A 14,459-nucleotide genomic window follows, 5' to 3' on the forward strand; every position below is an offset into this window, starting at 1 on the left:
GGTTTTGATCCTACTTCATGTTCTGGCTTTGTGGGAGCCTAGCCAGTTTGGATGTTCACCTTCCTAGACATGGACGGAGGGGGGAGGACCTTGGACTTTCCACAGGGCAGGGAACCCTGACTGCTCTTTGGACTGGAGAGGGAGGGGGAGAGGAGGTGGAGGAGGGGGAAACTATTTTTTTCCTTGTCTCAATAAAAAAAAAAAATAGCCGGGTGGCAGTGTGCATGCAGCACTCAGGAGGCAGAAGCAGGTGATCTCTGTGAGTTAGAGACCAGCCTGGTCTACAAGAGCTAGTTCCAGGACAGCCTCCAAAGCTACAGAAAAACCCTGTCTCGAAAAACAAACACAAAACAACAAAAAGCCTCACATTATAAATGACAGCAGCAGGAATCTGAGGACTAAGAAATTAACTACAAATGTAGTAAATACTTCTCATGGTGCCAGCGTTTCAACTTGGGCCTTCCTGACTGTAACTAAAGGGGTAGAAGAGTTAAAAGCACTTACTCAAATTGCCACAACGAAATAACAGGACAGTTAAGAAAAATCTGACATTTGGAAGCCCTTTGATCACGGCATTCCAAGAAAAAGGGCATGGTAATATATAGTCTGTAGAAAATTACTAAGTCCAAAGCTGTGTTCTGAAAACAAAATCCAAGGCTTTCCTGAATTCATCTTAATACTATTCCAAACTAGCCTAATTTAAAAGCAGAAACACTCAAGGACAAAGTACTCAGGAGGCCTGACCCTCTAGTATAATGCAGACTGTCTGTATAGCAGCGAGGCCTGAACCTCACTACTCTGAGAGTATTTTGAGACAAGGCACAGAAAGCTTGGTGCCAGAAGGAGCGCACACTGGACTGAACGGAGCTTAAATGTGAAGTAAGGAGATGGCACGTCACGTTTCTTGGTCACAATGGAAACTACTCTAATATTTGAGATGCTCGGATTGCTCACCTAGAAGCCAGCTCTCCCTCCTTTTTTGAGAACTGGGGATTGAACCCAGGAGCCTCATGTGTGGCGAGGCAGGCACTTGGCTGCTAAGTCACACCACCAACCCAAGAAGCCAGGGTCTTTCACAAAACATGGCACACCTGGTGACATGAACGTGTACTCCTGGAAACATCTAAGGGCTGAGGAGCAGGCGGCAGCAGAGTGGAGAAATGCAGGCGTGTTCTCACGGGAAGTTGTTTATGTTTGGGGAATTTCCTTACTAGCAATGCACACCTTCAAACTAAGAGGAAAGTGACAGAGAGGTGGTCTCCTCACAAAAGCCACGCCCACTGAGATATGGCAATGCAGCCACTCATGCGGGAGAGAGGGAGGCACAGTCACACTTGGAGAAAACTCTAACATGAGAGGTCTCTGTCAGCACCTGACTAAGCTACGGAAGTGGGAGACAGCGGTCTCACACTCCTCCTGTCCCCGTCTGTTCCTCTGTAGAGCCTGAGACAGAGGAAGGCCTGTGTGTGGGCCTCCCAACACTAGTGACGGAACGCTAGCCCAACAGTAAGACAGGGAGCTTTATCAGTGACGGCAGCTGGTGTCATCCAGCCAGAAGGGCATGTCAACATGCGGGCTGCCTTCTGACTCAGCATGCTGCCAAACCCACAGGAATGATGGGACACGTGTGAACATCAGCTGTAAAATTATGACTATTTAGTAATATAGAGTGACAGTCACAACAGAGCACACTCGTATGCAGTAAAAGAGCCTATGACATGCCCCAGTTTTCAGTCCTTCTGCTACATGTGGCTAATCAACAGCAAAACTATAACCAAGTTCCACTGCATTAGTGACTATTTCCTTTGTTTTTTCTATTATGTAACTCCAGCTGGCTGCCCTGAAACTCGTTATGTAGACCAAGCTGGCCTCTAACTCACAGAAATCTCCCTGCTTCTGCCTCCTGAGTGCTGGGTTAAATTGAAGTGTGTGCCAGCATGCTTGGCCTTGATCCCTATTTTTTAATAGGGATATTTAAAAAAATCAAATATAAAACTAAAGTAAAAGGACTGGGAAATGAGAGAAAGCCATAATTCTAACAGATCACATTTTAATTTTTTCTACCCTTAAAAAAACTGGACCAATTTCAATTTTTTCATCTATAAAAACCCATTACTTCAAATAAAGTATGTGGGTATTTTAAGATAGTCTACTATACAGAGTTATGAACAAACTTTAAGAACCTCTCAAAAAGCCGGGCGGTGGTGGCGCACGCCTTTAATCCCAGCACTCGGGAGGCAGAGGCAAGCGGATCTCTATGAGTTCGAGGCCAGCCTGGTGCCAGGACAGGCTCCAAAACCACAGAGAAACCCTGTCTCGAAAAACCAAAAAAAGAACCTCTCAAAAATATCTGTTAAAAATCGTAAATATGTTTATATCAATCTCATTTTCCATTCCAAGTAAAAAATGAAGTAAGTTTTCCCAATAAATCATATAAAACAATGCTTGTATATAGTGCATAGTAAATTCAAACCACATTTTCTGAGAATAAAATTAAGTTTTATAATCAGTATATTAAGTAGTAGTTCCTTTTAGGATAAAATGAACTTGGGAACACGGTTAACATACATTGTGTTTGAGGTTCATGGTTGAGTTACCTTAAAATAATGAGGGATAGGAAGAATGGTTTTGTGACATGGTAGGGACTATGGCCACTATGGGGACACAGGGTCCCCGAGAATGGGGCCTTATAAGACTCAGGTTCAGAAGTGGATTCACATTCTTCAAAGGAGTGAAGAAATTCTTTGTAAAATGTTTGTAAATTAAAATGTGCTGTTTAAAACACACAAATGAAACAAATGCCAAAGAATTCCTCAAGTGTATTTAGTTTGTTATTAACGACTATAAAGAGCACTAAACTAGGCCCACAGGATGGGTAAGCAGGTGGAGTGCTTGCTGAGAGAGCCTGACAGCCTGTGGAGTGCAGAGAGGACCGACCCCGCTGTCCTCTGCCCTCCACAAGTGTGCACTGTAGCACCAGCATCACACACTCACACACACACACACACACACACACCTCTCTTACGCAGGTCTCTCTCCTTATTGTACTAAATGTTTCATAAACAACACATTATTTTCAAGTCACTGTACTCAAACAACACACACTATCTGAGAGCTTCCCCAACCCGAAGCATAAGCAGATTTAGCTAAAGACCATCACCCTGTTCCTCTTGCTCAGATGAAACAACTGGAGTTTCTCAAGTTGTTCACAACTCACCGCACAAACACACACTACCTTTTAGGGAAATAGAGAGCTGCCACTTCAGGCTCAAGAGCCTTTAAGTCATCAAGGTAAATGTCGTCAGGGCCCTGGTGCTGACTTCTTTTGTGGACACCTGTTATTAAAAGAAAAACACACCAGAGATAAGAATTTGTTCTCTATTTACCAACTCTGCAATAGCACGAAGTTTTCTAAACAGAATGGGCCACTATCCACCTAAAGCAAGGTCCAAGGATCAATTCCTAGAAGGGTTACTGCCTTGCCCTTGTCCTCACTTTGGCCTGCTTCTTTCTTTCTCTGTGTATCTGTCAATAGTACTTTAGTTCTACAGAGAATATACTTAGGTGGCATGTCCTGGGGTCTTTAAGGAAGAAATGTCACAATGTCTAGAACTTGCTGTTTGTGAGTCAGGAGATGGCAAGGAGACACAGCTGTGCACCACACCACATAAGGATACTTCAGTGGATGCACATATAATGGTGGTACCCAGTAGTGTCTTAGGGTAACATACCATGTTTGTAATGATGGTGGAGTAAATGAACCTATGGCATCGCTAGTCCTGTTAGTATAGCAATCTAATGATGTACATGATATAATGCTTGATAATGATGAAAGCGACTTACTTATACATTTACTATTAGTTTGGGGCATACTCCCATATACCTACTAAAATCTAAAACAGTATGTCATCATATACTAGCAACAGCATCCTGGCACGTTTCCTGCATCTCCTGACTACACCAAGAGGACAAGTCTGATTTACACTGAGTAAAAAACAATACTAAATTGCTTGATGACATACTTCTCAGACAATAGCTCTGTCACTAAGTGATGCACCACAGTATGTATAAAACTTTCATAATCAAGTGGGGGGCGGTGAAGAGAGTAAAGCTAGACAACAGTAGGAATCTTCTCCTATCCCTGTGAATTCCTACAGTGTCGTAGACCAAACCAAAGCATCTACCATACAAGACCTGGTCATGCCCCTTAACAGTTCTTACATCAGAATACTTGGTGTACATTTCTGAGAGTCACTGTCAGCTAGTCATCAGATTTGGTCACAGATCCCCTTGACAGCCACAGTCTTATTTTTGACAACTCATTTATGAATGATCTGAGTCTGTATCAGTTTGTCAAAATGGAATGTTCCATGCTCCTTTCCTTTTTGTCTTCAAAGTGAAGCAGGCACTCAGCTAATAAGACAGGCAGTTTTAGGTAAGGTTTACTTCCTTAGATAAGGGCTCCAAGTCATCATTCAATGTGTATAGTTTCTGACTCTTACTGAGACAATTGATACAGAGTAAGGAGTTGTGCCAAGGGCTGGGCTCATCCACACCAATTTAGGAGGGAAATTAGTGAAAGAAAGCACCAATAGTTAGTGGACACTTAAAAATATTTCTATTTTAGGTGTATGGTGTTTTGCCTGATATATGGCCATGTGCTTGGTGCCCAGAGACCAGAAGAGAGCACTGAGTCCCCAGGAACTGGAATCACAGATGATTGTTAGCTGCCATGTAGATGCTGGGAATCAAACCTAGGTCACTCAAAGTGCAGCCAGTATTCTTAACCATCGAACCATCTCTCCAACCTCCCGTAGGTATTTATTTTTAAACCATACGAAACCTACAAAATTTTCCTTTAGCTAAGCAGATGTCTGAGAAAATATTTTTTCTCCATTCTACTTTTACTTTTATTTAAGCAAAAGGCCATTTAAGATTTTACTCACTAGCATATTTAGTTAATAATCAAAGACAGCACATGAATCTTGGTAGAACCTTAGTTTAAAAGCATAGTACAGGTTGGGCGGTGGTGGCACATGCCTTTAATTCCAACACTTGGGAGGCAGAGGCAGGTGGATCTCCGTGAGTTCGAGGCCAGTCTGGTCTACAAGAGCTAGTTCCAGGACAGGCTCCAAAGCTACAGAGAAACCCTGTCTTGAAAAACAAAACAAAACAAAAGCATAGCACAGATACTTAGTGTACCTGGGGAACATACATATGATCTCTTCACACCGACAGTGGTACTATCACTGTACTCACCAACTGATTAGAACACAATTCATTTACTTTCTTAGTAAGTACTTCTTAGAGGTCCACTGAGTATTGACTCAGAAACTAATAGAAGGACACTTACCATCTTGTTCGGAATTTAGAGAGTAAGAGAAATAAGAGAAGTCACATGGGTAAGTCATCACCATGAAGTCTGGGACATGTTCTGACTGGAGATCACAAAGACAGCTGTCTCAAAGTATGTGAGACACTGAAATAATAGATCATCCACTGATGCTGTGTGATGTCAAACACACAATTACCTTTCTTCTTTGTTGGTGAGTCTACTTTAGCAGCTGGTTTGGATTCCGAGGGAGCGTCTATTGAGGATGGACTGGGAACATGGTCTGCATCTAACATAGATGAAGTCTGAGGAGCCTCGAGAGGCAGTTCAGGAAGTTGAGCAGAAGCTGCATCACTCAGCTGCTTAGACAGGGCTCTGGGTTTGGGTTTCACTATGGTACAGATAGTATCTTCAACAGTAGCATCCTTCTCGACTTCTCTTATGAGGCTGTCTTCACTGGGAATGACCCTAAAATGAGTGTTTTCCGACGGTGTAATTGTAGCTGTCCTTGGATGACAGTCATATCTTTCTCTTTTGCTGACCTGCAAATATGAATTGTTTAAAAATGCTCATCTTGAGGGAAACAGCTTATAGCACACATAAAAACTTCATTCATGACCCTACTGCTCCTTAAGGCAACTTAAAGCACTCAGTCATATAAACAAGTCAATTTCTGTTTTTACAAAACTGAATTCAACATGGGATTTAAATGATTTTCTTCCAAGAAACGGATCTTTCAGTACATTACTCCCTCATCGTGAGCAGCTGAAAAGTCTATGAACTTCCTCCTGCCCACTGTCTAGAGCACAGCAGGCAAACCTTCACCAGCTGAGTGAGATCCTACCCTAACTTTCGGGATTTAATTTTTCAGTGTGGAAACTCTAGTTTCTTTTAGGTATCTTTAAAATTTTCTAATCAGCATTATTTGTTATATGTAGAAACACTAAAGATATTATTGTATTAAGTTATAAGTGTACAATGGAAATTTTATAAAGAAATGTTAATTTTTATTTATCTTTCAACCACAAGAGGGCAATGCCATCATTATGCTCTGAGCTCAATAAGAAATTGCTTCCTTCGTTTAACAGCAAAGGCTTTTTACTGGTGTTTATTCATCATGTGGGAGCCCCCTCTGGGTGCTGCTTACATTGGTTAATAAATAAAGAAATTACCATGGCCTGATAGGGCAGAACTTAGGTAGGCGGAGAAGACAGAACTGAATTCTGGGAGGAAGAAAGCAGAGTCAGGGACGCCATGGACCCGTGGCTGGAGGTAGACGTGCTGAAACTTTTCTGGTAGGCCACGACCTCGTGGTGATATAGAGATTGTCAGAAATGGGTTAAATAAAGATGTAGGGGTTAGCCAATAAGAAGCTAGAGCTAATGGGCCAAGCAGTTTTAATTAATACAGTTTCTGCGTGGTTACTTCAGGGCTAAGCTAGCCAGGCTGCTGGGATGAACAAGTGGCCTCCTTGCACCATACTCAGACACATCCTAGTCTTTCCAGTAAGTCCCAGTACCTTGGTAGACTCTGGGAACCCGCCCCACGTCCACTCCATGTGAGACTCAGATCTGAGCAGGCTCTCGGCGGGCTTCACCTCCAACTCTGAATCACTCTTAGGACACATAGCCTGGGAATAAGTGCTGCAAACACACAAGAACAAAGAAAAACAAGGCTCAGTGTGGAGAGAAAAGTAAATGTAAGTGTGAATATGTCAACTACAAGTACAGACTCTCCACTGAGGGAAACATCAATTGCTCACTCCACTTGAGGTCTTTACTAAAGTAAAAATGACAGTGATTATTAAGGACTTTCCAGGTCTCCTGTAGGCCCTCCATAATGTTTGCGTCTCACAGGAAATCAATGACACAGTTAATTTTGTAAGACAGAAAACACACAGGAAGGACGATTAATAATCGGTTAACATGGGCTGCAGAAATGGCTCAGTGGGAAAGAACTGGAAAACCTGGGTCCAGTTCCCAGGAATCCATGGCAGCTCACAATCATCTGCTAACTGTAATCACCTGTAACTAACCTCCTAGGGGATCCAACTTCCTCTTCTGGTTTCTGTAGGCACCATGCATGCATACGGTGCACAGACATATATGTAGACAAGACAATTTTATGCATAAAATACATAAACTTAAAAAATCACTTAAATTCTGAAGGTTTGATCACAGAAAATGAACAGTATGACCATACATTCTTTCACTACATTATTTATTTGACACCAAATAATAGAATTTAACAGTAGGAGAGCAAATTCTATCCTAATTATTCAGATTTATAACTAGCAAACACCATCAGAATAAGATTAAATTTACGAACAAAATGGTTGTTAAAAACAGTTCATATTCATGTTAAATTTTACCTGATGGTTACTCTACTATTATATAAACAGAAAGTGTTATTACTATCAAATAACATAAAAGCTACTAATATGTACCCCCCCTCTTCCTTTAGGAAAACAGAAATTTCAGAGATACTCACGTTTCTAATGGGGACCAATCTCCATCAGATAAGGGATAGTGATCCCCGGAATGGAAGAGTGGAGGCTCCTTATAGTCTTCTTCCTTTAAGGAAGCATTTGAAGATCCTCTACAAAAGGGAAAAAGAGAGCAAAAATGGGTACCAACAAGTCTCTTATCAACATGATTAGCAGCATCTTCTGGAAAAGGCTAACATGATCAAGGAGGTATGACCAAAGCCATATAACTGGAGGATAGCCAGTAGCCATATCATAGAAGGATATAAAATAAATGTGATTAAAAAATTTCAGATAGGCTAGGGATGTTGCTCCATTTAGTACAATAAATTGTCCAAAGTAAAAGCTATGACTTCACTTTTCATCATTAGGGAATTTATCACACGTCATTATGAGGTTCATATGGGGTAGCATGTGGAAATCTCTGGAAAGCATAAGGCACAATCCCGCAGGTTTAAGAGCTTCTTATAGAACACTCAAGATAGTGTGTTAAATGTAAACTGGAATCACACCACTTAATTTGGTGGGCTAAGAGCACAAAAAGAAACTGCCATTTGTTCTTCAACCACTATCACACGGATGTCCTTCCAGTGCTTGGGTCCAGTGCTCAATCAAACAGGTGGAAGAAAATTCTAGCTTAAGTGAGAAGACAATGCACATTCTGCCTTAAACTGCTCCCTTGAAATTTCAGGTAGTTCTGATTTGAAAAGTGTTACAGGTTTTGAGTAACTGGTATGTAAGTAGTGATCAGAAACTCCCACTTAAACTGAAACTCCTTTAACTTATAAACTCAAAACAAAACTCTGTTGCCCAGGAAAAGGTCTGATACCAAATATAAGAACCTGAGAAGGGATGCCAGGTGTATTGGTATATACCAATTCCAGTACTCAGGAACTGGAAGCAGAAGGATTATGAGTCTGAGGCCAACCTGTGCTCTACAGTGAGACCCTGTGGAAGGAGGGGGAAGCAGAAAAGGGGATAAGGAAGAGAATGGGATAGGAAGGGAAGGAAAGGGGAGGAGGGAGGGATGGGGCAGGCAATGAAGGAAGGGGAGAGGAGGGCATAGAAGACAGGAATAGAGAGAAAGGGGAAGGGAAGGGAAAAGGAGGGGAAGGGGACGGGGACGAGGATGGGAGAGGGAGAATGAGGGAGAGGAGGACAAAGGGGCAGGGAAGGTGCAGAGGAAGGGGAGGGGGAAAGACCCTAGGGTTGGAAAGCTACACAACTGGACTATAATGCTCCCACTTGAATCTGCGCACTCCCAGCGAAGTGCTCAGTAGGAGCCAACAGTCTCTTTTCTGAAATGTACTCAATGGAACGAGGCACGCCTCCAGACTGTCCTGAAGAGCACTAGCAGCACACCAGATCTGACAGTAAGTGGGATGTGATGCTTCCTTCACTGATCCCACAATAAACAGTTGGGTGAGGGCATCAGACTCACACTACACACCTTCAAGAGTAGCAGCAGCTACTAGCTGGTGCACAAGCCCCTGTCCAGACTGGGAACCTCACCTTGCTGTCTGGGCTCCCTTCTCATCATCAGAGCTCACACCCACATCACATACGTCTTCTGCGACAGGAGAAGCCGCCTGTTCCTCCTTCCTATTGTCCTGTTTGCACTTTTTTCTCCTTCGCTTCTTCTTTTTCACAGAACTTGGAGCAAAAACTGTCTCTGTTTCCAAGGTGTGAGAAGTATCTGGGCTCTGAGATGGCCTTTCATCTCTGCTTGACTTCACCAAAGGGGTGTCAATATCTTTAAAGAACTGGTCTTCAGTAGGAATTGGCGAAGTGGCAAGATAAGCAGGTAGTTTCTCCTTAAAGAATAAAAGAAAAGTTACCTACAACAAACTGGACAGTTATCAGAACAATAATTAATTTCTCAAGTATACAACTTTTCACAGGGGTAAGAGAGCATAGTCCGTAAAGGTAGACTTAAATAAACGTGAGTTCATTTCAGTATGTAACTGAGTCTTTCTCAGAGCCGCACTGAAGATGAAAAGCCTGCAATTAAATTCTGAGCCAATTAGTTAGGCGGTGGGGGAGTATGCCTTTAGTGCCAGTAAGAAGAAGGCAGAGGCAAGAGTATCTCCTTGAGTTCAAGGCCAGCCTAGTAGCTGAGTTCCAGGACAGCCAGGGCTACACAAAGAAACCCTATCCTGAAAAACAAAAACAACAAAAAGAATCTGAGCTGATTAAATTCTGTACAAAGAGCTATCAAAGTGGCAGCAGTGTGCTGAGTATTACAAGGACTGATGAGATGTAAGAACCTGGTGAAGCAGAGGCCAAGACCAAGACCACATCTGACAAGGGCAGCGGGGCAGGATTTAGAGCCAAGTGAGGAAGTGATCATGACAGAGGCAACATCCGACAATGGAGGAAATCAGAACACTTCGATCCAAGTATCCTCTCAGGAACTCAGAGGAAGAAAAGGCAGCCTGATATTCAGAATAATTAAACTTTTCAACTTAATACTGAATAAATTAAATCTAGTGAACTTCTCAATCATTTATTTCAATCAGAAGAAAGGAGAGGTAGACAAGCACAAATTAACTGGCCCATTGCGGGCAGGTGGTCCTGGCTGGTATAGGAAAATAAGCCGTAAGGAACACTCTGGTAAGCAGCGATTCTCCAAGGCCTCTGCCTCAGTTTCTGCCTCCAGGTCCTGCTCTAACTTTCTCTTAAGGAAGTAAGCTGTAGGGTGAACTTCATGGTTCACACAATAGATCACGGCAATAGAAACATAATTAAGACATCTACCAATAAGACGATTCGATAAACCAGGAAAATCTACACCTTGGAAACTGTTAAAAAGAGGGGTTGTTTCGGAATTGCTGACTGAAAAGGAATGTTGATAATGGTCAAAAAGTCAGATAAACAAAAACTAAATAAACAGCACCTATGGGGTTGGGGGGGTGGGGAGGAGGGGACACACACAGAAGGAGGAGGTTCTCTGGGAGTTTAAGGCCAGCCTGACCTACCAGGGCTAGTTCCAGGACAGGCCCCAAAGCTACAGAGAAACCCTGTCTCAAAAATCCAAACAAAACAAAACAAAACCCCATCACCTAATAGGGTTTTTGTTAACTTTTAATCCCCTTTAAAAGCAGGTCTTGAGCTGAAGAGATGGCTCAGCAGTTAAGAGCATTGCCTGCTCTTCCAAAGGTCCTGAGTTCAATTCCCAGCAACCACATGGTGGCTCACAACCATCTGTAATGAGGTCTGGTGCCCTCTTCTGGCCTGCAGGCATACACACAGACAGAATACTGTATACAAAATAATTAAATATTTTTTTTAAAAAGCAGGTCTTATTTTATTATTATTTATTCATAGAAGAGTAATCTAATATTTGTAGGATGAATTGGGACTTTTTTTGCTGTATTATTTTTATTTTAAAGAGGCCCTTAGTATGTAGCTCTGGCTGTCTTAGAATTTACAATTGTATAGGAAAATCTAGTCTATTTAGTCATATATGAAACAGACAAAGTTTTGCAAAGTTGATGCTCTCGAGTTGACCTTGCTAAAGCAGACTCTAAACAGAACTGCTGGCAGGCCCTGTAGCAGGCAAAGGATCACTGGTTTACATAATGATTGTCAGTGATAGGGCCTACATCTGATGTTCGGAAACATCAAAAACAATTATGCTTATGATGCCTTACTCTGCTCTTTGCCTTTGCTTCTGAGGAGGTGAAACTGTGTTTATTATAAATGCAAATGAGGTACTACAACACCAGTAAGATGTCCAGGAAGACAACAGGATAAGGTTCCTTTGTAAGTTGCACTACCTCAGGGCTACCCCACAGAACAGTGCCTACACTGGAGCTCTTTCCCAAGCTCAGAAAAAAGGCAACCAACATAATCTTGTTTTGCTATTTGTTATTTTTGTTGTCATTTTTCTCTTTGTGAATTCATAACATCAAATTAGTAGTTCATCTTCAAACCCCCAAAGTCTCTGTATCCAAATAACTTGAAGCTTCTTATTTTTGCTCTAAGATTTAATTTCTTATGGAAAAATGTAGGGTTGAGCCAGCCCCTTTTAGGGGGCGGGTTTGCTTTGGGCGAATGCGTAGGGATAAATTGGGCGCACAGGAGGCGGGGCCTCCCTTTTGTTTCCTACCTCCTGGGCTACGCAGGAACCTAGGTTCTGTAAGTTTATCATTAAAGTTGTAAATATTCCTTTATATCTGCACTGCATTCATTTACGCCGGTACAGAAAAAGATAGTGATGCTTCTACAGGGTTTTTAAAAAGAGCCATATTGACTACATCAAGAAGAGTTTGTTTTTGTTCCCACTCAGGAATACCCAGACTGCACAAGGACATGGGGCTGGTACAGATGTGTTGTCTTATAGAAGAAGTCACATGTACACTAATATGCAAGATGACATAGGCCAATTAATTTAACTCTTGAAATCATAATTCAGTGGCTCTTAAGGTCATGGGTATAGTATTCCTAACCAAACAAAAGAATCATTAAAAAAAAAAACCTTATTAGTATGGGGGGGCAGGTGGGTGGCACAGCATCAGTACAGCATCAGAGGACAACTTTCTGGAGAAGTTCTCTCCTTCCATCTTTATATGGCTCTAGATACCAAACTCACATTGTCACACTGCCTATCTGGAATGTGTCTTTACCGGCTGAGCTATCTCTCTGGCCCTGCACACATGTCTTTCGAATCTAAATGTCACATATGTACATACTCACACACTGTTTAAGAGATCCATCTCAAGGCAGAGCTGAATGAATTCAAGTCAAGTCATAAGCTTTAGTGAACATGAAGTAGGAAAGCCCTTTGATACTAGACAGTCTCCAAACCCTGAAAGCTTGTGTGAGCTTTTTTTGGGTTTAGTTCAACATGTAAAGAAAGCCTGCTAGGCAGTAACAATCATCCACACAAGCATGGGAAGAGTTGAGCAGTTGTTCTGAGACGGGTTCTAGAAGCCGGCACAATGTGCACAGGGGCCGTGACCTTTGAGACTTACATATTCTTCCTCAGTCTCCTCCACAAAGAAGGCTTCTCCATTATCACCCAATTTCATATGAAGATCCACCGCACTGCCGTTGATCTCTATATCAATCTAGGGAGGAAGCACACACAATTCAGCACAAAGAACCTTTCATCTAGGCTAACCTAAACCTCAATTCTTGGCTCACACGCCAAATGCGGCACTGGGTTTCTAGAGATATAGCCCAGAGAAACACTGTTACCAGCCCAAGTCCACCCCTGAAAGAAATAAACTTGGGTACTGGGAGAGAATCGAAAGAAATGTTTTCACAGCACTTTAAAATTTATTGCTTAGTCTCTAGATTTTCTTTTCTTTCTCTATTTGGGGGACAGGGTCCTGCTAAGTTGCCTATCCTGCTGTTCAACTCACAAAATTCAGACTAAGATTTTTCAAGTGCTGCAGTTACAAGTCTGAGACACCACGCCCAGCTTAACCTGCCGAATTTTGCAAAATGTGAGAAATATTGTTAACAAACATTTCTGTGTTTCCCAAGTTATAGACAGCACAATAGGGCTTGTCTCACAGAATTCAAACATTAAAATGTTTCAGTACCCTCGTATTGAGCTTTGTGTGAATTCCCTGCTAGGTTTTTATCCCAGGTCACTATGCAACAACAGATGCTGTAAGGACCAACGAGCAGTCACTGGTCTTCTGCGAAGTCTGCTGGTGACTGTCACTGCGTTTTGTTATTCAGTTCAGCCACAGAGCAAAGCTTGGGGGCATGTGGTTATAGATAGCTAACTTTTGTATATGTGCGTACATGTATGTATATCTTTGTATGTGTGAGTGCATATGCACATGTGTGTGCATGGAAGTCAGAGATCAAACTCAGGCTGTGAGTCCTTTAGGCACTGTTCATCTTTCTTGAGACAGGGCCTCTCACTGGAACCTGGGCTTGCCTGATTCGGGCAGGCTGGCTAGGCAGAAAGCCTAGGAATCTGTCTGTCTCCCCAGAGCTGATACCAACAAGCACATGCTACCATGCCCAGTACTTACACTGGTTCTGGGGAATCAAACTTGGCTCCACGTGCTTGTAGAACAAGCACTTCACTGACTGAACGTGTCTCATGTAACAGTTTATAAAAATGAACAATTCAAGGAGGAAACTATTGGCCAAGATAGAAAACATGGGGGGAAAAAAGAACTGATAGCGATGTAAGAAAAATTCAGCTTTCCCAAGGTCTCACCTGGAAAGTGAGTCCATATCAAAGAAACGTCCACAACCTCCCAAATGCAGAGTTGTGGAGCCAGGCCCAATGTATACACAAACTCTTGCACTCAGGGAGCATTGCAGGAGAGGGGCAGGGAGATTGTAAGAGCCAGAGGATCAGGGAGTCTGTTGTTTGATTGTACTTCCTGGGAATGTTAGAGGTGACATGAATCTCACCAGCACAAGATGAACAAAGACAACAACACTGTAGTGTGTGTACATGCTAATGTGGATGTGGGCGGGGAGACCAGAGGCTTCAACCTGAAACAGACAACTACAGGCAACTGCGGACGCTAAGTGTGAGAAAGTCTTCTCCAGACTTATCATGATCTGTCTGAAAACATACACACAAATAACATTATACAGACTGTTTCAGATCTCACACACACACACACACACACACAAATAACATTATACAGACTGTTTCAGATC

The 14,459-nt window shown here is 42.4% G+C and overlaps 1 protein-coding gene across 6 annotated transcripts in view; it reads right to left on the reverse strand.

Annotated features, from left to right (window-relative positions):
* Lpin2 (lipin 2) overlaps positions 1-14,459 on the reverse strand; it is a 71,531-nt gene that overhangs the window by 13,389 nt on the left and 43,683 nt on the right. For all 6 annotated transcript variants that reach the window (XM_013353944.2, XM_026789484.1, XM_013353946.2 and 3 more), the window contains exons 3-8: positions 12,794-12,889; positions 9,330-9,631; positions 7,823-7,930; positions 6,852-6,975; positions 5,532-5,874; positions 3,236-3,335 (exon numbers count right to left, since the gene is read on the reverse strand). In XM_013353944.2, coding sequence (XP_013209398.1) covers positions 3,236-3,335; positions 5,532-5,874; positions 6,852-6,975; positions 7,823-7,930; positions 9,330-9,631; positions 12,794-12,889 — 1,073 coding nt within the window. The remainder of the gene's footprint in view (positions 1-3,235; positions 3,336-5,531; positions 5,875-6,851; positions 6,976-7,822; positions 7,931-9,329; positions 9,632-12,793; positions 12,890-14,459) is intronic.

Source organism: Microtus ochrogaster, unplaced genomic scaffold, assembly GCF_000317375.1.
Source record: "Microtus ochrogaster isolate Prairie Vole_2 unplaced genomic scaffold, MicOch1.0 UNK20, whole genome shotgun sequence".
NCBI classification, from domain to species: domain Eukaryota; kingdom Metazoa; phylum Chordata; class Mammalia; order Rodentia; family Cricetidae; genus Microtus; species Microtus ochrogaster.